Raw genomic sequence first — 23,361 nt, 5'->3', positions numbered from 1 at the left:
AGAGGCAGGGCGGAGGGGAATGCCAAGCCGGAAAGAAGGGCCACTTCACCTCTACCTAGCAAGTGGAAAGCAGATGCTGGAACACGGCGCGCAGCATTGCAGAAAACTACACATGGCTCTCAGGATGCTAAAGGGCAGGGCTATGCCTGGTACCACTGTTCATTCATGAATCTCACATTCAGTCAGCTTGACTCTGTCTTGGCCACTTGGGAAGCCTTTTCTGCCGCAGGAGATCCCAGTCTAGGGTGGGGAGAAGAAGCACATGGTTCCCATCCAATGGAGCCCACAGAGGTGAGGTGGAGGGAGGGAGAAGAGAAGGGGCGACCTGCTGCTCTGTGAAGAAAGAGCAAAGCCCTCGGCAGCCAGCACAGCCGGCCTTCCCCACCCTCAGCCTCGCAGGCCTCCACGGGAGGGAGGGACAGGCACGCTGGCCAGCTAGAGATGTTGTTTTCTCCTTTGTTTTACACACAATGCCCCAGAAAAACATTTTGCTGATATGTAATTAGGACAACATAATAGAGTCTAAGAGAGCAGTCCTCTCATTTTAGATAACTTAGGCTTTCATAATGTTCAAAGAGAAAATTTTTTTTTTTTTTAAGAAAAAGCTTAGTTCTTAGATGCAGAAAAGGGGGCAGAGGAAAATACATGTAATGCATAAAAAGCTTCAGTTCCGAGACTCTTTACCCATCCAGTGCTGGTGAATTCACATCTTTGCCTGATTTTCTCTACCAGGTAAGAAAGGCAGCAAACTCGGTAGCCTTGTAGGAGCTCAACGAAATAAAAATAATTATTACCTGAAACATACTGTTTGGAAGAATGGTGTCTATTATGACCTCCCTGTGTCCAGGCCACTATCAACACAGCTCGGCAGCTCCTCCCATAAGAGGGAGACTCCCTCTGGTCACCCCTTGAATCTTGGCTGGTCTTGGAACTTGCTGTGACAAACAGGATATGGCAGATGTGACATTACAGTCATCCTGAACCTAGGCCTCAAGGGGCCTTGCTGTTTCTGCTCACTCTCCAGGAACCCTGCCTATGCCATGAGGACAGCCCCAGGCTAGCCTTTGGATAATGAGAGACCTGTGGCCCTGCTAAGCAGCAGACGTGAGAGATGCCATCTTGGAGCTGCTAGCTGCGGTCCACCCATCAGCGCCTGCAGGCACGTGCTGAGATTAGTCGATTTCCTAAAAGTTGAAGGAAAAGTCACCCAGCTGACCTGTGCGGGTTATGATTTTAACTCACTAAGCTTTGGGGAGCTTTATTACACAGCAGAAGCTAACTGGTTTATTACTCTTATTCTAAGAAGAACCACATACCAGGCAACCTGTAGGAGGAAAATTGTAATGAAAGTCACCTCATTTGATTTATGGCTGGGCTCAGTGGCTCACGCCTGTAATCTCTGCACTTTGGGAGGCAGAGGTGGGCAAATCATGAGGTCAGGAGATCGAGACCATCCTGGCCAATGTGGTGAAACCCCGTCTCTACTAAAAATACAAAAATTAGCCAGGCATGGTGGCAGACACCTGTAGTCCTAGCTACTCGGGAGGCTGAGGCAGGAGAATCGCTTGAACCCAGAAGGCAGAGGTTGCAGTGAGCCCAGATCGCGCCGCTGCACTCCAGCCTGGTGACAGAGCAAGACTCCATCTCAAAAAAAAACAAAATCGCCACATTTGATTTGAGGAAAATACAATGATATAGTTACTGCTGAAGGGGAGTGTTGCTAATTTGTCACCACACTCAAGGCTGGCACACCTAGCCCCGATTTTCTCCAGGCCAGACACTGTGGCCTTGCATTACCTCTGGAGCCCTGAAGTCTAATTTATGATAACCTACTGCGAGGTCCAGCAGTGCCACCAGCTCGCCCTGGAAGAGAGAGATAAAAACCCACACTGGGTAGATCGTCCTAGCTTGAGACGTTGCCCTGGCTTCTCCTAAAGCACAATGCCAAGTTGGCAAGAAAACCAAACCTGCATGTGCAAGATAACACTCTCCTGGATTCTGGGACATGCTGGGTGATCTGGTCCTGGTACATGTGGTTTCTCTTATGTCAGTTACTTGGAAGGCAGAAAGAAGAAAGGGGCTACTGGATGGAAGGGCGGGAGATGGCATGCATCCTTTTTATCAGGGGTATCTGCCCACACACACCTGCGTGAGCAGAATGAGAACCAGGCAAGGCATGCAACCATGCAGGGCTCCCGATCACAGGGAAGGTAATGAGGCCAGACGTGCGGAGGCTAAGGGGCGACAGCTGGGGCCAACGCTGACCCATAGCAGGGACAGGCACTGCAGTTCTGACTGTGGTTAAGCAACACAAAGCCGTCACATCCTGTCAGCTGCTCATCAGAACCGCGTACGCAACAGCACAGGGCTCCTGTCCTCCAGAAGCTGACATCTTAAACACACGTTGATTGCTTCAGGGTGAGGGGGTCCTCCCAGGCCAACTTAGAAACAGCTTTGTTTGATAACAATTAAAAAAGAAACATTTTCTTCATCCAGAGACTTGCCAAGTCCCTCCCACTAGCTTTGATGAGACAGAAAACTAGGCTCTCTGGGGGTAAATGGGACTTGCCACTTTATTACTCTCTTTAGACCATTAGAGGTGAATGAGGGATCCTACATCATAACTTTAGCCTTTCTGATTTTTCACCTTACCTCTTACCCAGACAAAAGAAAGGGGATTGGAAAAAAAAGCTTTTCTGAAGTGTATAATTAAAAGATGTTTATTTTGGAGTTGGGGACCTGGGGAGAGAGCCAGTCTGCAGGAATTCTGGAACCCAAAAGTGTCAACTTTGTCCCCTCCACCTATCAGCAGTGGATTCCCAACAGCTTACTGATAATCATAAAATGCAAACCCAGAAGAGGTCTCTGAATAAAGGTTGGTTCAAAACCTTAAGGGAGGGGGAAATGGAGATTAAAGGTGATTTCACGGTCCTAGCTAACAATGAACAGAGCCACACAACACACCATGCGCTGGGCTGTCACAGCCTTGACTCACTAAGGAAGGGATTGGTAAGACATGGGATGCTGGGAAAAGCTCAACACGATGAATTTCTCTCTCCCTGACTTTCTCTGCCTGGTAACTTCAAAGGTGCCACGTTCTCAAGCCGTGCTGGGGCAATCGCAGTTGGCCAGTACTCTCCTTGTGGTGACTGGTGACTCAACTGTCAGTATCATGTTGCTATGGCTACCACAATTCTTGCTCAGCCCTCCCTCCTTATGCTTTGCTCTTATTTAAACCAAACTGCATCGCATTAATCCCACAGCATGCCCTCTGAGGACCCATCTCTGATAGGGCTTCTGAGGTGCCAGAAACCTCCAGCTGGAATATCCTGCCTTCAGGACAGATCAGACCTCTGGCTGTTCATTAGTCCAATGCCACAAGTCCTGCAATCTGCCTCCCACTCTGTCTGGCTCCCTGCTCTACCAGAGATAAATCCACCACAGCCATAACAGATGCACTGCCGGGTCCCCATCAGCATCTGCACTGACACCTACCATGGGACAAACCAATGATGAAAAAACCAAAGTCAAGAAAATGAAAATGGTCTCAGAGAGACTGGACAACCCTATTTGGGGTCCTCTAGAAAACCCCCCTGTCACTCTGTTCCCTGTCCTACCATTTCCGCATATTGATCACGAATTGGCACTTCCTTGTTCTTCTGCCCCTGCAGTAGAACACAAATTCCACAAAGGCAAGGAGTTTATCTTCTTCCTGATGAATCCCAGGCACTTAAGGAAGTATTTGTTTGATAATTAGTTGTTGAGTGAGTGAATAAATGCACCTGTGCTAGCATTTTTGGGGTAGGTTCTGCCACCATTGTCTTGTATCCTCAAAGTCTTATCAAAATTGCTGTAAATCATACCTAAAATGAGACATGAGTTTGCCACCAAAAATGTGAACTGATTTGCCAGGATGCTGTGTTACCATTTTATGGGCATTTTGTATGTGGAAGTTGGAAGTATATTCATGTATGAAAATTAGATACAGTCATGTACTGGCCATCAAGCACAAGGCCATTATTTACCTGGCCACACATAAACTTGTTTCTTCCCTGTTTCTGTTCCATTGCCGTGTGTTATGGAGGGTCCTATCAGGAGGTAGTGTCTGTTTCTCCATCTCTTGACTCTGAGCTGGTTTTGTGACTCTCTTTGGCCAATAGTACATTAACAAATGTGATGCAAACTGCGGCATGAACTAAGCTGGCACTTTGGGGCTTGCCCACTTGCTGCTCTTGGGAATCCTGTGGCTGCCATCCTGTGAAGAGGTTCAGGTTAGCTTACTGAATGTTAAGATACACCAGGCTGTGTTCTAGCCAACTGCCAGACATATGAGTCAGGCCACTCTAGATCATTCAGCCATCAGCTGACATATGAGAGAGCCTAGCAGAGATCAGCAGGGTTGCCCTATGGCTGAAGAATTGATCAGATGACCTAAAGAATCATGAGCTAACACATGGTTATTTGAAGCCACTAAGTTTGGAATGGTTAGTTACACAGCAAAAGCCAACTGATGGAGACTGAAAAACAAAACATCCAACAAACATTTAATGGAGACGAGTGTATCTGCTTCTTTCAAAGTGACTTTGTCTTTATACAGGAAGGTAACTCTGCAGAATCCTGTGGCCCAAATAGATTCTAAATAGAATAATGCTTTTGTGCTACTCCCTACCCCTCACCTTCTTGTCCAAACCGGCTTCTGAACATCATCAAGAATTTTCAAGGTAAATCAAAGGTAAAATTTGTTTTCATGGGATAAAAATTCACTGGTTTCAAAAAGTAAAGGCCTCAGGAGAATGAGAAGACAAGTCACAGACTAAGAGAAATATCTGCAAAAGCCGTATCTGATAAAGGACTTTTATCCAAAATATACAAAGAATTCATAGACTAAACAATAAGAAAACAACCCAATTTAAAAATGGGCAAAAGATCTGAACAAATACCTCACCAAAGAAGATACACAGATAGCAAATAATAAGCATATAAAAAGATGATCAACATCATACGTCTTTAGGGAAATGCAAATAAGACAATGAGATGCCACATTAGAATGGCCAAGATCCAAAATACTGACAATACCTAATGCCGGCGAGGATGTGGAACAATAGCAACTCGCATTCACTGTCATGGGGACGCAAAATGGTACAGCCACTACAGAAGACAGTTTGGCAGTTTCTTACAAAACTAGACATATTCTACAATATGATCCAGCAATCATACTCCTCGTTATTTACCCAAATAAGCTGAAAACTTTTGTCCACACAGTAACCTACACATGGCTGTTTACAGCAGCTTTATTCATAATTGCTAAAACTTGGAAGCAACCAAGATGCCCTTCAGTAACTGATAGAGAAACTGCAGTAGAACCATACAATGAAATATTATCCAGCACTAAAAAGAAATGAGCTCTCAAGAGATTGAAGGAGCCTTAAATCCATATTACTAAGTGAACGAAGCCAATTGGAAAGGCTACATAGTGTATGGGAACTCTGTGGTTTCAGTTTAGTTTTGGTGTGAACCTAAAACTACTCTAAAATAGAAAGTTTATTTTTCTAAAAAACGTAAGGACCTTGAATCAAAACTGACATGAATTACAGTGATATTGCTAAAGAATATTAATGGTTTATAAGAGCAAGAAAATTGAAGTCAGCAAAAACCCACCAATGGAAAACTAATTAAATAAATTAAAATAAAATTGTTCATAGATTGAAGTACTCTATGGCCATTAAAAATAATGAAGTAAAAGCCTAATAACAAGAACATTTTCAGGATACAGTTACATACCCAAATGTATAACAGTATGAAGAGTATGATATCATTTTTGTAAAAAATATGCAAATATAAACAATATACACAGGAAGGATTATCCTAAGATGGTATGCAGCTATCTTGCAGTGATGCTGAAAGCTGGGGTTTATTTTGCTTTCTTTTCTTTACTGTGTTTTCTAAATTATCTTTAATGACCACGTGTCACTTTTTTCAACATCTTTATTGATATATAATTGAAGTATCTTAAAATGCACCTATTTAAAGCCAACAATTCAGTGGTTTATAATATATTCAGAGTTGTACAACCATCACCACAATCTAAGTTTAGACCACTTTCATCACCCCCACACCAATACCCTGTACCTATTAGCAGTCACTCCCTCTTCCCCCACCCACCCCTAGGCAACCACAAGTCTACTTGTTGTCTCTATGCACTTGCCTAATCTGGATATTTCATATAAATGGATTCATATAATATGTGGTCTTTTGCAACTGGCTTCTTTCACTTTAGCATTTGTTCAGGGTTCATACGTGTAGCATATATCTTTACTCCTTTTTATTGCCAAATAATATTCCATTATACAGATATACCATAGTTTATCCATCATTTGATGAACATTTACATTGTTTCTACTTTTTTGGACATTACAAATAAAGCTGCCATCAACATTAATGTACATAGGTCTTTATATGGACATATGTTTTCACTTCTCTTAAATATAGGGGTGGAATTGCTGGGTCATATGGTAACTATGTTTAACATTTTGAGAAAGTGTCCATGGATCACTTTTATAAAAAGAAAAAAAGTTATAAGAATGAAAGCAGAGGCCTCTTGCCCTCACTAGACTAGTTCTCAATCCTTCAGTCTAATTTGCCAAGCCCAATTTGCCACTTCACCCCAAAAGGATGTTTAAAGAGGCCACTGATTTAAAAGCAGCGTGTCAACATGCGTGCCCAGCTTATTCAAGCTGGAAGGGGTCAGGATGGACCTCTAGTCCAGTGGCTGCTGGGCCTGGCTGAATTTTTTTACATGCGGATCCCTAATCCCACCCGCCAGACCTTCTGACTTTGAGTCTCCAGGGAGGCAGAGTCACTTGGGAATGCATATTTATTTATTTATTTTTGGAGATGGAGTCGCGCTCTGTCGCCCAGGCTGGAATGCAGTGGCGCAATCTCGGCTCACTGCAAGCTCCGCCTCCCAGGTTCACACCATTCTCCTGCCTCGGCCTCCCAAGTAGCTGGGACTACAAGCGCCTGCCACCACGGTGGGCCAATTTTTTGTATTTTTAGTAGAGACGGGGTTTCACCGTGTTAGCCAGGATGGTCTCGATCTCCTGAGCTCGTGATTCGCCTGCCTCGGCCTCCCAAAGTGTTTTTTGTTATTTTTTTGAGACAGAATCTCGCTCTGTCACCCAGGCTGGAGTGTAATGGCATGATCTTAGCTCACTGCAGCCTCAACCTCCCAGGCTCAAGTGAGCCTCCCACTACAGCCCCTCTGAGTAGCTGGGAATACAGGCACACACCACCATGCCCAGCTAATTTTTTTTTTTTAATGTAGAGACACAAGGTCTCACTATGTTGCCCAGGCTGGTCTTGAACTCCTGGGCTTAAACAATCCTCCCACTTCAGCCTCCCAAAGAGCTGGGATTACAGGCATGAGCTAGCCAGCCAGAATGTGAATTTTTAATAAGTCCTCAGGTGATTCTTAGGACTACCAAGGTTTGGGAACCACCGCGCTAGTCCTTCCTACCTAAAACATCACTCCTAATTAGTGGTGATGGAACATCCGCATCACACCAGCATCTGGGAGTTGACAGTCCTAGGCCCCAACCACTTCCTCTGCTGAAGCATTCCACATACACTCTCCAATTAGACCTAGTTTTTCCCTTACAACCAACAAAAACAGTCTACTTCCTTTCTCGTAAGTCAGCCCTTCAAAGATATGAGGAAGCCAGCTACCTGACTGCCCTTGTTTTTTCCTCCTCCAAGATAAACATGTCCAGTTGTTTCCCACCATTTCCAGGTGTCTCCCCCGTTGCTGTCACTCTCACCTGTACCCTAGAGTCTATGTTTCTCATCAAATATGGTGGTCATGGTGGAACCTAAGACTCCAAGTCAGCCAGCAGTAGACTGAAGACAAGAGGGAGAAGTCCTTCATGCATGTGTTTTCATAAATTTGGTCAAAGATATCTTTTCTAAGCAGTGCTAACCTCATCCAATTATTTATTCAATCAATGTTTGTTAAAAAAAAAAAAAATGCAACACAAAAGGAACTAATTTGGATCCAGAAACCATGAATATAAGGAATGGCTGGTCCCTGACTCAAGGACTTTGCATAGCAATTTGGTAACTTCAGTAATTCCTAGGTAAGGTGAAATGTGGTTGTTTAAAAAGGAAGGGAGAGCAAAGCCAGCTGATAGTCTTATAGATGGCCCCACAAAGCTGGTGGCATCACGGTTGGGCTGGAAAGGGCGAGCAACTGCCTCAAAAGTGAAGATCGGAGGTGGAGCAGGGTCTCAGCAGAGAGTGAGCCCAAGCAAACACGGGCTGTGATCTGGAAATGTTCACTGGGTCACATCCCAGAGCACTTGGAGGGAAGTAGTAGAGACATTCTTGGCCTTTTTCTTTGGAATTATTGTCAAATCAGGTATTCGCCATTCTATATTATTGACTTTTTTGAGCTTAAATGCAATTTGTTGATACTTAAATGTATTCCTATTACATTTATTGGACTGGTTTTAGTCCAACATTCATATACTAAGAGGTAAGAGATTGGAGGGGTTTAAGAAGTCTGGAAAACCTACTCAAAAAAGGAAATGGATTAGATCAGTAATTTTCAAGGTTGTTTTGTTTCTTTTTTTTTTTTTTTTTATTAATAGGATGCTTCCTTTAAGCATCAACTATAATCTGATTTAGAAACAACATGTAAAAACAGATACATTCAGAACAAGCAGCTCTGGTTGACACTGGCATGGGTGGGTGCTCCAGAGTCTTCCCCACTCTCAGACATGACCTGGCTTTCTTCCCCTTTGCCCAACTAGAATGCTTTTGTGGAGCCCAAGAGCATCCACGTTCTTTAGATCCCGAGGGCCACCCAAGATATTCTGTGGCCTCCCAGAATCAGGTCTCTTCAGGTCCACCACCTTCTAGATCCCTACACAAGCCCCTGAAAAAGATGTGAAACAGGACAAGGCACAGGATGGCATCAGAAAGCCCATGAAGAAAGACCTCCTCCCAATGAAAGCACATCGTTGCCAAGTGCGGCCTCTCAACCAGTTATACACCACCCGTAGGCCCTTCCTTTTTATTTAGCTGTATTAAAAGCCTTGGCCAGGCGAATTTCAGAGAACATATTTCAAGGAGTGGTGATGAGTGAACACATAACTACAAGAACACCCTCCAACCTTTTATGCTCACTGATTTAATATACTTCAGTTGTCTCTGGAGAACCATTTGCCCTCTCTTCCTCTGTGGCTCTCATGCATCTGAAAAGCTCTTTTAGGGGGCCACATGGAAAGCATAAGAAATGGGGGCAGCCCCTAGGAGCAAAGAGCAGCTCCTGGATAACTGCTGCAAGAAAACAAGGACCTCAGACCTGCAACCACAAGGCCAACAACCTAAATGAACTTGGAAGTGATTCTTCCCCACCAAAGCCTCTAATAAGGAACACAGCTCTACTGACATCCAATTTCAGCCTTTTGAGACCCTAAGCAGCAGAGGACCCAGTTCAGCCCAACTGGATTTCTGGCCCAGAAACTGTAAGATAATAAGTAGGGTGTGTGTGTGTGTATATGTGTGTGTGTGTGTGTGTGTGTGTTTAAAGCTCTGATAGAATTATCTCCCACCCTTTTATCTCAAACACATTGGGAAAACCTAAAGATATAGCCCTTGTTATCACATTGAGACCTTAACTTGCCACAGGATGCATAAACATTATTTCTGGGCATGTTGTGAGGGTGTTTCTGGAAAAGATTAGCATTTGAATGGGCCAACTGAGTAGACCAGATGGCCCTCCCCAATGTGGGTGAACATCATCCAGTCATTGAGGACCTGAACAGAACAAAAGGGTGGAGGAAGGCTGAATTAACACTGCCTGACTGCTTGAACAGGAATGTCCATCTTCTGCCCTTGTTGCTCCTGGTTCTCAGGGCTTGGGACCTGGACTGGAATCCGCACCATCAGCTGCCAGCTCTCAGGCCTCTGAACTATACCAGTGGCTTTCCTCGGTCTCCAGCAGACTGTGGGACTCCTCAGTCTCCATAATCACATGAGCCAAAACCTTATAATAAATCTCTTTGTGTCTTTGTGTGTGTGTGCATAATCTCCTACTGGTTCTTTTTTTACTGGAGAACCCTAATACACTTATTTCTTGTTGTTCTGTGGCATACACTGAATATTTTAAACCGCATTTGTCACAGGATTTTGAAAATGTGATCATTTGTTTCATCCTTTCGTCCTCTGCAGCAAGAATCGAAATTCACTTTGCCCCATGATCTTCACCAGAATGGCATACTTGCCTCTCCCCTCGTCAGATTTAAAAGGTTTCTGTGATTTAAGGTCTTCCAGCACCCCTCAGGAAGCTTGACAATGAAGAGGAATTATTGATGAATGTGGAAAGGCCAGGGGGTGGGCATTCATTTTTAATGACTACACTCCTTCCCTTGACTAAATGGAATCAATCCTGCCTGCCTGAATTTCATCCATTCATCATGCTGTCACAGTGGCTGACACACAGTAGGAACTCAATATTTATTTGCTGGATAAATTTTTAAAAAGGTATATCTTACTTGTATCACTAAATGTTGTATATGAAGTGAAATATGGATGTCTGAGAAAATAGGACAATTGAGTTTATGGAAGAAGAAAGTGCAGACAAAGATTAAAGGTCAAACACTTCTTTTGTCATCTCATTATCCAGACCGTCAACAAGTCCACTCTTCTTGAAAATACCTCTAGGAGCATCCTGCCTTGCTAGTCCCCCTCAGTGGCACATTCTGTTGGCTGCCAAAGCCGACAGCCCCTCGATGGCCCAGGCCTCCTTCCTCACTGACACCCCCCAGGCCTGGACAAGCATGACTCTTGACAAGTGGCATGGGTCTGTGACTCAACCCTGGCCAATGAGACCTGAGGAAATCTGTTAGGGGTTTCTGGGAAAGGTTTTACTTGCTAATAAAAAGGGACATGTAGCAGGAAAAAACTGCCCCCTGTTCTTCACCATTGTCATCACATTTGCATGAGACACCTAAAATTGCCACAGTTACCTTGTGAGGAGGATCATGAGGAGAGGCCCGCAGACAGGCTGAGGATGAATACAGAAAGATGGCAGCACCTGGGTCCCTGGTGGCATCTGTAAGCCATTGAAAAAGCTGACTCTGCAACCTCCCCATCTTGCTCTAGACTTCCTGCAGTGAGATGAAATGAACACCCCCCTACGGCTTAAGCCGCTTTTAGTCAGATTTCCTGCTATGAACAGTGGAAAGCAACCCAACTGATACCCATGACCACCACCCTTATTCTATTTCCCTGGGCTTCTGTTGCTCTATCCCCCTTTGTGGCCATTTCTCCAGGGCCAGTTGTCCCAATGTACAGCTCTCTGATGAAAATCCCACTATGGCTCCTTTCAACCCATTGCAAGAAGTCCAGGCCCTTGCCTCAACCACAAAGTCTTCCCCAGACTCTTCACATGCAAACATACTGTCAAGGACTCCCTACAGGGTGACCCTGGAGAGACATCCATGCATGTTATACCCATTTCCTAGGGTGGCTATAATAAATGACCACAAAATTGATGGATTACAACAATAGAAATTTCTCACAGTTCTAGAAGTCAGAAGTTCAAAATCAGGATCACTGGGTCAAAAACCAAGGTTATAACAGGCCCCTGCTCCTTTTGGAGGCCAGGGGGAGAATCCGCTCGTTTTTTTCCGGCGCTAGTGGCTGCTGGCATTCCTTGTCTTGTGGCCTCATTACTCTAATCTTCAAAGCATTTTCAACTCTCTACTCTGCCTTCACCTCTATGTGTATAAAATCTCCCTCTGCCTCTCCGTTATACAGATGCACACCCAGCTCTGCGTGCACACCCACCTCTGTGTGTATACCACCTCCTCTCTGGAAGGAGCTTTCTCTGTGAAAGGGAAACTAGGGAAGTGAGGGTCAGAGGAGAGAGGAGGATTCAGTCTTTACTATATACACATTTGCACTGTAAGCATTTTGTTTAAAATTATTATAAAACCTCCAGTAACTTTTATCTCAATTTGCAATGTAATATTCCTGAATGGAATTTTTTTACACATGGTCTTAGGCCAGGCTCCCTAGAAGCAGACGCTAAGACAAGTATTCATGTGCAAGTAACTTATTAAGGATGCGCTGCCAGTGAGGGAGTGGGGGAAGTCGGACAACACAGTAGCAGCAGCCCAGGAAGGACGCAGTTTTAAGGACATCCCGTGACCAGTGGCTTAGTCTGATCCTGTGGGGAGCTCTGAGGGGTGAGTTACGCTCAGAGTTGTCCCCATCTGAGGCAAGGGAGCAGAGCTTTCATACACCCACACTCCTCTGTCATTGACGAGGACTGCCTCAGGGCACTTGTGGCTCTTGTTGCTTAAAGCAGGGCAGGCTCCTGGAGCTCAGGGGCAGGGCTCTGCTAAGAGGCACAAGTGCTGCCTGCTTGAGGTGAAAGCACGATGGTAAAAAGGGAGCTGAGGCATCTAGATCACCAACACTATCCATTATCAGAGGCATCTAGGAGATCACCCACATTATCCATTATTGAAGGCATCTGGGAGCTCACCCACATTATCCATTATGTGTTCTAATTATAAAAAAAATTAATAGATGTGCCTTCTCTTCCAGCTGGCCTCTGCTCCTGTCACTTCCCACAGCAGGGAGCCCCCACACTCAATCCCTTAGCCCATTCAAGTCCTGACTTGACTGCCAATACCCAGCTGGAGCCCACTGTGTCCAGGAGGCCTTGCTCAGTCTCTGCTCTCTCCCAGGGCACTTCTGGTCAGCAGGGCACAATTAGCCTTGAATGCCTTCCTACTTCCTTTGTAGGCTCTTCTTCCCGAGGCTCCTTGATGTGTGGGGCGTCAGCAAACGCCCCTTTGCATCCTTGTTCCTGGGCATCAAAGAGCAGTCATTCTCTTTGAGCCTATGGAGTTCCCCAGTTCCCTGAGAGTTCTGTTATGGAACCTCTAATCTCCACCGTCTCAAATGGTTTTCATTCGTATGTACTCTTTCATGGATTAGTCTAGCCCACCTGCCCCATGGGGGAGCAGGAGGGCTGGTTTTGGTCCAATAGCCCATCATCTCTGTGTCCTGCCACTGCCACAATCCACATACATTTCAGAACGCCCAAGCAAGTGGCTGCTGCCAAGGAGGAGGCAGAGGGAAAATAATGGCTAAAAGAGATAAAAGAGGGACAGACAGCCATCCCAGGCTCCAGTATCCGAGGACAGGGTCAAAGCTTCAGATCAGAAGTCAGGACTCAATAATCAGATCATGACCTTTTGGGGTCACTATTTCTAAATGTAATCTCTTCCCCATCATTATGGGAAGGGAAATGACTTACCTGGGCAACACAAACTGTACAAACTAAGCTTTTCTCTGTGAAGTTCCTAATAGCAGAAGAGTACTAGAGGCCCTCTCCAGAGACAAGAAGAAAGAATTTCAGAGGCTCAGGGGAAAGTTTGATATGGCCCCATGGCAAGAAATGCTCACAGGCCCGCTGGCTCCAGGTGGACATGTCACCCTAAAATAAAAGTTGGAGGCAACTAAGGAAAACCACTGTCGCTGTGGAGATAGATGAGTGTGAATTTACAAGGACAGAAGGGGGTACCTGAGCCTCCAGGGATGGTGACAAAAATAAGGCAAACCCAAAAGAGGAGGAATGTTGTGCCTGGAATGAGCTGAGGTGTGCAGGTGGCGTGAGGTATACACATATGCACCTCAGCCTAGAATGAGATGAGATATGCGAATTACATATGTGCGTGTGTGCACACGTATACACACACGCCGTTTAAAATCATGCTGAAAGCAAGAAGTTGCACAAGAAGAGTATGTTCAAGACAATAAAAATGAGATTATTCAACTCCTATTTTACTTTCTTTTCTACAAGGAGACAAATATGGCTAAAGTCTAAGAGACCCTGTGAAGTTTTCTCCCCATTAATGGCATCACAGCATTTATATCTGTGTTCATCAGGATTCTCCTGAGAAAGAGAATCAGTAGGCTATCTTGTATCTAGAAAGATTCATTTTGAGGAACTGGCTTACGTGACTGTGGAGGATGTAAAATCCAAAGTCTGCAGGGTAGCCCAGCAGGCTGGAAATTCCAGCAGGAGTCGATGTTGCAGTTTTGAGTCTGGAGGCTGAATTCCTTCTTCTGGGATCTCAGTCTTTTTTCTTAAGGCCTTCAGCTGATTGGATGAGGTCCACTCACATGATGAAGGGTAGTGTGCTTTACTCTTCTACTGAGTTGAATGGTAATCACATCTAGAAATACTTTTATAGCAACATCTAGATTGGTGTTTGATCAAGTAACTGAGTACCATAGCCCAGCAAAGTTGACATAAAATTAACCATCACAGGATAATTCTGCAACTTAGTTTTCTTGTTTAACATTTCCTGCAATTCCTTCCATGTCAGCTTATACAGAATGACCTAATCTATAATAAGAATATATTATCTTGTGTTTAACCATTCCCCTACTGATGGACATGAATATTGTTACCTTTTTTGATATTACAAATAATGCTGAGATAATATCCTTGTCTGTGCCTTCTTGTGAACACATGCATTTGTTTCTTTAGAAGAGATGGACCTGAAGTATGAAATTGCTGAGTCATGGATGGGAGTGGGCATTTCAGATTGTTAGCAGATGTTAGCAGTTTGCCCTCTGAAGCAAACTTGAAAATTTTAAATGAGCTCAAGCTGAGATGAATCACTTTTTTTTTTTTTAAGGAGAAGGCAGTCATCCATACATACTATTCTGTAAACAGGTGTGTAACTGTCAAGGTGAGTGGCACACAAGAATTTGATAAAAGTCCAAGTACTGAAAGAGCTGCTAAAATAGAGCTGAGGCTATTCTGACCTCCATAGCACTCACCTGTGCTATGATTCGCTTTGTGGTGGGAAAGGATGGAGATGCAGCCTGGGAGGGGTTTGGGTGTTGATTCCTGGGCCTTTCATGGGAGTGATTATTTGCAGGAAAATCATCCCTATCACAGGAAAAAGGCAGAGAACTGCTGTCTTTGGCACTAAAGACTATGATCTCAGAACCAAAATAATTATCTCGGAGAAACTGTGGCAATAAAAGAAAAAAAACCAGATGGTTTAAAAAGAACAAATATTGGCTCCCTTGTGAATTCTAGAAACCATGGAAATTGATGTTACTCCCTGGCAAATCCTAGAGTGGATTCTTAAAGAGATGGTTGGGAGCCTTTGAAACCAAAGCTTGAGCCCCAGAAATCTGCAGAACTTCATGAAGAACAAGTGAGACCTAATGTGTTGTTACACAGGATTATGAGACAGGGTTACAGGCCAGAGTAGGTTTTACTTACAGAAAAGCATCTCATCAAGCCTTTCATGTAAATACAAGAGAGGAATGGAAGGTGGAACAACAGGGCCACCTGAATCTACTGCAGAATGGTTTGGGTTAGTGTCAGGCACTGGTGGAGAGATTCTTATAGCGTGCCAAGGACTGTGTCCTTGATCCAATCTGTTTGCCATTGAGACCAGCCAGGAGCCACCATACATATGAAGCCTTCAGGGAAGCCAAGGCTGGAAGATCCCCGAATGAAGGATGATATAACCATGATCAGAAATGTCTTGACAGGCTGGGGAAATGGGCAGAAGCGAGTAGTGTGAGATAAAATGGGAGTTAACAAAAGATTAAATACGCAGGCAGAGAGTGGAGAAGAGCTGACTCCAGAGCCTCATGACAAAGTCTGTGGGGTTGTAGAGGCTGTAATGACGCCCTAAGCCATTCTCCCCGCAGCTGTACTCGCGGAAGTCCAGTCCACCCTGAGAGAAGTCAAGTCCTCGCAGGCAGCAGCAGCTTTCTAGGATGCTCATGCCCTTCTGACCTCACCAACTGAGCATATCAGGGGTAAGCTGTATGTGTTTCTATAAGTTAGACCCATTATCCTAATTACATGTCTTAAATGATTTAAAAGCATATAAACTATAAGTGCAAAAACAAGTTGTTTCTCAAAAAACTAAGTTGAATTCCTTGAAGAGACTCAACCAAGAACAATCACTAAAAAGTAACAACTGTGGCTGAATTAGATGTGTGTTGGGCGAGGGGACTAGAAAGACTAGAAAGAAATCATGAAAACATAGAAGGATTCTGCAGTCAGATTCCATTGATACTTTAAAGAAACTGATACTGGACATTGTAGTTAGCACACTTTGGGTGTGGTTTATATGAGAAAGATGAGGCAGAACTCTACTTCAGCAGACACTCAACTCAAAAAGACTGGCAAATGGACATGTGTTTACATACTTTACATTCAAATAAAATGTGTAAGATAGGAATCTGATTTTCTTTGGGTCTCTTTGACTTTTTCAATTAACCCACCCGCCACCATACCAGTTGCATCAGCTATAAGTGCTTTTTCTACTGTCTTATGTTCCATTCTGGCACCAAATTTCACGATAAGCACTGATGTTCTAGAACATATTCCAGAGAGAGGGATAAACATGGAAAAGTCTCTATGCTCAGGTAGCACCTGGTGGTGTCTATAAGCTCTGATGGGCTGTCAGGCTCAAAGATACACAGATTCAGAGGGAAGAAGAGGTCTCTGTGTCTGTATCTTGCTCTTTACCTATTCATCTTATGTAGTTTTTTCCTTTCCTTTCCAAGAATTACCCTTTCTGCTCACACACTAGACTGTAAACTCAAAGAAAGTCAACAAAATACCTGTTATAAATGCCCTATGGATACACATTTATCTTACAACTGCCTTTAATTTTAGGCTGTAGGTTTCCAACTGAGCAAAATGCAGTTATTTGCATTTGACTCTACAGGTACCCTAGCCCAACCGCCTCTGTGCTTTTAGCATACCACAAAGGCAATGGGGGAAGGATCTGTCTCATGATGATACGAGGTGACTGACCGAGAAAGCAGTATGTCATGAGGGCTTACTATGTGCCACGTTCTACATTCACAACTTTTTAATATGTTTTCTCTTTTAATTCTCATCAACTTTGAGAGGTCGTCACCAGTATCCCCATTTATACAACTGAAAATAGAAAAACAAAGCAGGGGTGGTTTGCTTTTCACATAGTCCATCACTCAGCTGGGAATCAGAGAGGCAGGATGCACACTCAGGCCAGAGTCTGGAATCGCCGCTCTCTTGCCAACACATTGCACCGTCCACACACTACATTTTCGTGTGTGCGTGTGCGTGTGCATGTGTGCATGTATACATGCGCGTGAAGAGAGAGGGAGGCCAGCGAGACAAGGTGGAATTGGAATGGCACATCTACGCAGAGCTGAGGAATCCGCACAGGAGGAGTAACGAAGCAGGAAAGGCACAGGCCAGGCCCCACTGTGAGACATGAGAAAGAACTGGTCAGGGACATTTTGTGGTCAGAGCCCTAGAGATTATAGGCCTGCCTGGGAAGACTGTGGTTACCAGAAAAGCAGTTAACCAGAAGCCAAAAGGGACCTGCTGAGGCCTTAAAAAGGAAAAATCTTTCCTAGAGGCCAAAAGGGTGGGGAAAAGAAGTAATTGGTAGAGGGTAGAAGACATGAGAGTTTGAAAAATACCCTCAGCCTTAGAGAGGGGCAGGCAGGAGAGGGGCTGTCTGCAGGCCCAAGTCAGGGTCTAACGGAGCCTCTTCAAAGAGCTGAGCTGTGGGTGAACCTGTCCTGGACTGGACATTGCTGGGCTGTGCTGGTTACAGAGCTGTCTATACTTAGTTCCCCTAAGACAGGGATTCTCAAGGTGGGGTTCCCACACCAGCAGCATCAGCTCATCTGAAAATGTCTTAGAAAATGCAAATTCTTGGGCCCCATCTCAGAGCCACCGTTATAGACTAAATATTTTATAGACTAAATATTTTATATCCTCCCACAGTGTGTATGTTGAGGCTTCAAACCCTAGTTTGGCTGTGTTTGGAGATGGGGCCTCTACAGAAGTAATTAAGGTTAAATGAAGTCATAAGTATGGGGCCCTGATCCAACAGAATTAGTGTCCTTATAAGAAGAGACACCAGAGTGGCCCCCTCCCACCTGTGCATGCTCAGAGGCAAAGCCATGTGAGGATACAGTGAGAAGCCAGCCATCTGCAAGCCAGGAAGAGAGCCCTCACCAGAAACCAAACCCCAACAGAACCTTGATCTTGGACTTTTCAGCCTCTAGAACTGAGAGGAAAGAAATTTCTGTTGTTTAATCTGTCTAGTCTGGTATTTTGTTACGCAGCCCAAGCAGACTAAGACACCCATTGAATAGGAAGTAGGGGTAGAGCCTGGATAGCTGTGTTTTTAAAAGCTCTCCAGGTGATTCTGATATGAGCTCAATTTTGAGAAACACTCGTCTACCTTGGGCTGAACCAAAAAGCCTTCAACCCAATCAGCAAGCATTTACTGGAGTGCCTTGGAGAACAAAGATAAATATTCCCAGATCAAGAAACTCACAGTGGAGGGAGGAAAGTGGACAAATAAATAACACTGATAGAGTACAACAGGAGCTGTGATAGAGCCATGCCCAGAGAGTTATGAGAGCACAGAGGAGCGCTCTTTCACCCTGCAGGAGGTGACCTCAGAGCTGACTCCTGAAGCTTGTTTCCACCAGCTGCAAAGAGGAAGAGAAACCCATAAACCAAGGAGTACAGTCTTCCCACAAGATCTCTCCTCCATCTGCTTTCAGGAGATGTCAATCTCAGAGGCTGTGTTAGCCTGACCATGTGGAGCAGAAACTTGAGACAGCACTGGGCAGTGAGCCTGAAGATACTGAGGATGCCCAAGTCACCTCCTTTGACACAGGTCTGTCCCCCAGGCGTTGGCATTCCAGGCCTCTGATGGGAGCAGCAGCCTTGATGATCTCAGAAATGCCTTCAGGTCTTTCTTTCATTGTCTTGGTGAATAGCATATGGCATCTTTCTGCCAGCACCAATCTCCCTATCAAACAGTAGCTTGGCCAACCTTGGTTTTCTCTTCTGAATACACTTTTTCATTTTTGACAACAAAGCCAGGCTGAGAATTTTCCAAATCTTTAAGTTCTGCTTCCCTTCTGATTACAAACTCCATTTGCAGTTTGTTTCTCTCTTCCTGCATTTTACTATCAGCAGCCAAGAACAGCTACACTGCACCCTGAATATTTTGCTTAGAGATTTCTTCCACCAAATATCCTAGTTCATCCCTCATTGGTTCTGCCTTCCACAAAGCGCTAGGACACGAACACAATTTAGCCAAGTTCCTCGCCACTTTATAACAAGGATGGCCTTTCCTCCAGTTTCCAATACCTTGTTCCTCATTTCCATCTAAGACCTCATCAGAATGGCCTTTACTGTCCATATTTCTACCAACATTCTGATCATGACACTTAGATAATTTCTGAGAAGTCTGAGGCCCTCTCTACAGCTCTCCTCTTCTTCTGAGCCCTCAACAGAATCACCCTAACACTCCATTCACAGCAATCTAGGCTCTTTCTAGCCTGCATGTCCAAACTCTTCTAGCATCTACCCATTACCCAGTTCCAAAGTCATTTCTACACTTTCAAGTATTTGTTGTAGCAACAGCCCCACTTCTTGGTACCAATTTCTGTCTCAGTCCATTCCTACTCCTATGACAATATACCACAGACTGGGTAATTTATAAACAATAGAAACTTGTTTCTCACATTTCTGGAGGCTGGCAGTCCAAGATCAGGCATCTTGACACTGACCAACGGGTTCAATGTCTGGCAAAGGCCCATTCCTCACAGATAGTGCCCTGTAGGTGTCCTTGCATGATCAAAGGCGGAAGGCCAAAAAGGGGAGGCAGTGGTCTGCAGCCTCTCTTCTAAGGGCATTCATCCCATCCATGAGGGCGGAGCCTTCCCAGCCTTATCACTTCCAGGGTCCCCCCCTTTCAAATCCATCACTTTGTGGGGTACAGTTCCAACATGGGAGTGGCATCTATACCCACCCTGGTTCTTCAAATGGAGTGAGCCTCAGAATCTCCTGCAGGGCTTGCTAAAATGCAGACTGCCAGGCCCCACCCCCAGAGGGTTCAGCAGATCTGGAGTACAGTCCAAGAATCTGCATTTCTAACAACTTCCCACGTGATGCTGATGCTACTGGTCCTGCAGTCACACTAATTTTTAAGAACCATTTTATAGATGATTTTGGATCACTGCCATCAAGTCATCTTTTTTTGAGGAATCACAGAGCCCTCCCTTAACAGCCATTTTAATATACAGACAGCAGGAATTTTACACACATCCCCATGGTCTGCCAATCACTCGGCTCAGGCACATGTTTTGGGTGCAGCCATGCATCGCTACTGTTAACAGCCAAATGTTACAGAGCAAACTGAATGCCGGCTGCTCAGTCCTTCAGATCCTCAACTCTTGGCATTTCATATTTCACCACCACCTGGAGCCTTCACTCTACCACACGTGATGGGCCATGTGACCTGCCCAGCTACAGTTGAGGAAGGACAGGGTCCTGAGAGGTGACAGGACCTGCCCACACTCGCTTGGCATCTTGGACTGAGCCTTACTTCCTCTGCATCCCATTTCTAGTTAGGAGCATGGACCCTGGAGAGACCATGGGCCCCAGGGTTACACAGGAGTGACTGGTGGAGCTGATCTCACACCAGGTCGTCACCTGGTTCCTTACTTCCCTCAGGACTTCTGGCCCCTTCGCTAACCAGCCCCGGATGCTGTGACTTTCCAACTCCTGCTTCTGATGACTCTAGTTCCTTTAGGTACTCCATTACTATCACACTTGCAAGCAGTTATTTCTCATCCCTGTTCAGACGCAGGCATGCCCCCCAACAGCCTTGCTCATCACTTCACGCATGCTGGGAACTGCTGCAGCTTCAAAGCTGAGTCATAGTGTCCCAGGAGACATCCAACTCACGCCCCATCCCATCTCCACTTCAATAACCAGGCAAGGGACTGCCTCGAGGCTGCAGTTCTGGCAGGCACAAGGGTGTGGCAAGCACTGGCTGTCTAGTGGGTCTCAGCGCCCCACACTCCTCACAGAGAGTTATATCCACCCCTGTCTTCCCTCGGCCCGGAGAGCCCTGTTTGGCAGAGGCTCTCCCAGCAATGCCAATCCTGTGTTCTTCCATGGTGTTCAGAAATCAGTTCTCTATGCCCATGGCTGGGCACGGTGGCTCACGGTGTAATCCCAGCACTTCTAAAGGCCAAGGCAGGCAGATCACTTGAGGTCAAGAGTTTGAGACCAGCTTGGCCAACATGGTGAGACCCTATCTTTACTAAAAATACAAAAATTAGCTGGGCGTGGTGGCGGGTGCCTGTAGTCCCAGCTACTCTGGAGGCTGAGGCAGGAGAATCGCTTGAACCCGGGAGGCGGAGGTTGCAGTGAGCCAAGATCGTGCCACTGCACTCCAGCCTGAGCGACAGAGCAAGAAGCTATCTCAAAAACAAAAAAACAAAAAAACAAACAAAAAAAACCAAGAATTCAGCTCTCTATGTCCAAATAGCTTCCCCCTTTATATCCCAGATGCTGTGTATGCAAGAGAGTATGCTAAAAAGTCATGCTTCCATAGTTACAGAAATGCCCTTCAGGTACACACTAGTGAATCTTAGGAGTAAATTCGCTCCTTCAAAGTCCCAGCAGAACATGGTTTGAGGAATTCCCCTGCCCACAGCAGTTTGGTGGCCTCCTGAGTCAACATTTCTCAAATACATTCTTCAGTATTTAATGTGTAATCTTGGACCAGGGACCTAACCGCTCTGTGCCTCAGTTTCCTCATCTATATAACAGGGGCAATAACAGTATTTACTTAAAAGGCTTATTGTGAAGATTAAGTGAGCTTATGTGCGTAACTCTAAGGATAGCTGGCAGAGGGAGCCACAAGGTCTGGCTCTGACAACCATGCTGCTCTGATTATTACGGAGGCCACAAACTTTGTGGCCTCATTTATATCACTTAGAGTTGTCAGTTATATGCAAATTAATGAAAGACAAATCTCCTTCCACCAAATGGCCAGGCACACGCAATGTGCTTTTCCTGCAGAAAGGGAAGAGCGGGGCCCACCCCTACCTGGAGGTGGGAAAAGAGGGGAATGAAAGGACTAAGGGGGTCCTTCTAGGACCTACCAGGTCAGCTCCCTCTCAGAAGAAAGCCACAGCTGAGCAACAGCCCCACGGTCAGATGGAGCAGGCAGATAAAACAATTGCTGTCTAAACAAAAGAAGCAGGGCTGCCAACCCCACACTTACTTCCAGGACTGTCCATTGTTCAACCACAATCGCATCATAGCCCTGTATGGTTTTGCTATCTTCTGTGGAAACAGCTTCAAAGATGAATACTCCATCTGTTAAGCCATGTAAGGAATCTGTGGAAAAAGAAAAAGGCGGGGTGGGGGGTGGTTTGTAAACCGTCTGTGGCAGAAGTCTTCTAAGCAGCAAACATTTCCACTGCATTCATTAATAATCCCAATCAGAACATCTTTTCAGCATGTTAATTAAAGAAGGCACATACAGCCATAGAGTCTATCTAGCCCTATCAGAATGAATGAGGCTAATTTACCTCACAGTTTTGAATAATATCCTTGATTTATGAGCCCAAATTTCATTGTTAGCAATCACCATTTGATTTCACGCGTTTACCTTCCTTTTCATGCTCCAGCGTCAGGATGCACTGGGGAGAACTTATCCAGGGTAAAACACAATCATTTAGAGACAGTTTTTAGAAGCAAACTATATTTAGGTGAGGGTTTTTTTTTTTTTTTTAAAGGGAAGAGATATAACACACCAGATCTGAGCTTGTCAGATGCATTCTAGATGCGTTGATTCTTGGAAGTTCACATGATGTGGGCTGCTGTCCAGACAGCATTTTAGGCAGCTCTTGTCAAGAGGTGGAATGTGGGGGAGAGGGAATTTTCCCAAATAATTTACCACTGGAAATGTTTCCCTGGGCACTGCTGTAGTCAATGTACCAGGTTCTGAACTCTGTACAATTCGACAAGTATACATGAAATGTATAGCATGATCAAAAACTATCTTAGGCAATGAGGGTAAAAAGAAATATAGAACAGGCTGGGCGCAGTGGCTCACGCCTGTAATCCCAGCACTTAGGGGGGCCAAGGCAGGCGGATTCCCTGACCTCAGGAGTTCGAGACCAGCCTGGGCAACACAGTGAAACCCTATCTCTACTAAAATACAAAAAATTAGCTGGGCGTGGCGGGGTGCACCTGTAATCTCAGCTACTTGGAAGGCAGAGGTTGCAGTGAGCCGAGATAGCACCACTGTACTTCAGCCTGGAAGACAGAGTGAGACCCTTGTCTCCAAAAAAAAAAAAAAAAAATACAGAACAGAGTCCCTGCCCCTACAGAATACACTAAGGGAAGCACCTTTTACCCCTTTGTTTGGTACATGGCTCGTAAATGTCCTAGGCCCATTTTGATAAGGGATTTGG

General features: G+C 45.0%; 2 protein-coding genes across 4 annotated transcripts in view; one reads left to right on the top strand and one right to left on the bottom strand.

The window, feature by feature from the left end:
• OXNAD1 (oxidoreductase NAD-binding domain containing 1) overlaps positions 1-1,641 on the top strand; it is a 75,317-nt gene extending 73,676 nt beyond the window's left edge. Inside the window, exon 10 of one of the 2 annotated variants that reach the window (XM_011977934.1) lies at positions 1,025-1,641. The gene's annotated coding sequence lies outside the window, so the exon portion shown is untranslated. The remainder of the gene's footprint in view (positions 1-1,024) is intronic. The other variant, XM_011977932.1, reaches the window with a different exon arrangement.
• Positions 1-23,361, bottom strand: part of RFTN1 (raftlin, lipid raft linker 1) — a 203,421-nt gene that overhangs the window by 19,575 nt on the left and 160,485 nt on the right. For both annotated transcript variants that reach the window (XM_011977936.1, XM_011977937.1), the window contains one exon: positions 22,164-22,279. In XM_011977936.1, coding sequence (XP_011833326.1) covers positions 22,164-22,279 — 116 coding nt within the window. The remainder of the gene's footprint in view (positions 1-22,163; positions 22,280-23,361) is intronic.

The sequence above is a fragment of the Mandrillus leucophaeus genome, unplaced genomic scaffold (genome assembly GCF_000951045.1).
Source record: "Mandrillus leucophaeus isolate KB7577 unplaced genomic scaffold, Mleu.le_1.0 Scaffold186, whole genome shotgun sequence".
Lineage (NCBI taxonomy): Eukaryota > Metazoa > Chordata > Mammalia > Primates > Cercopithecidae > Mandrillus > Mandrillus leucophaeus.
The sequence above is the reverse complement of the archived record's forward strand: the minus strand, read 5'-3'. Positions and strand labels throughout refer to the sequence as shown.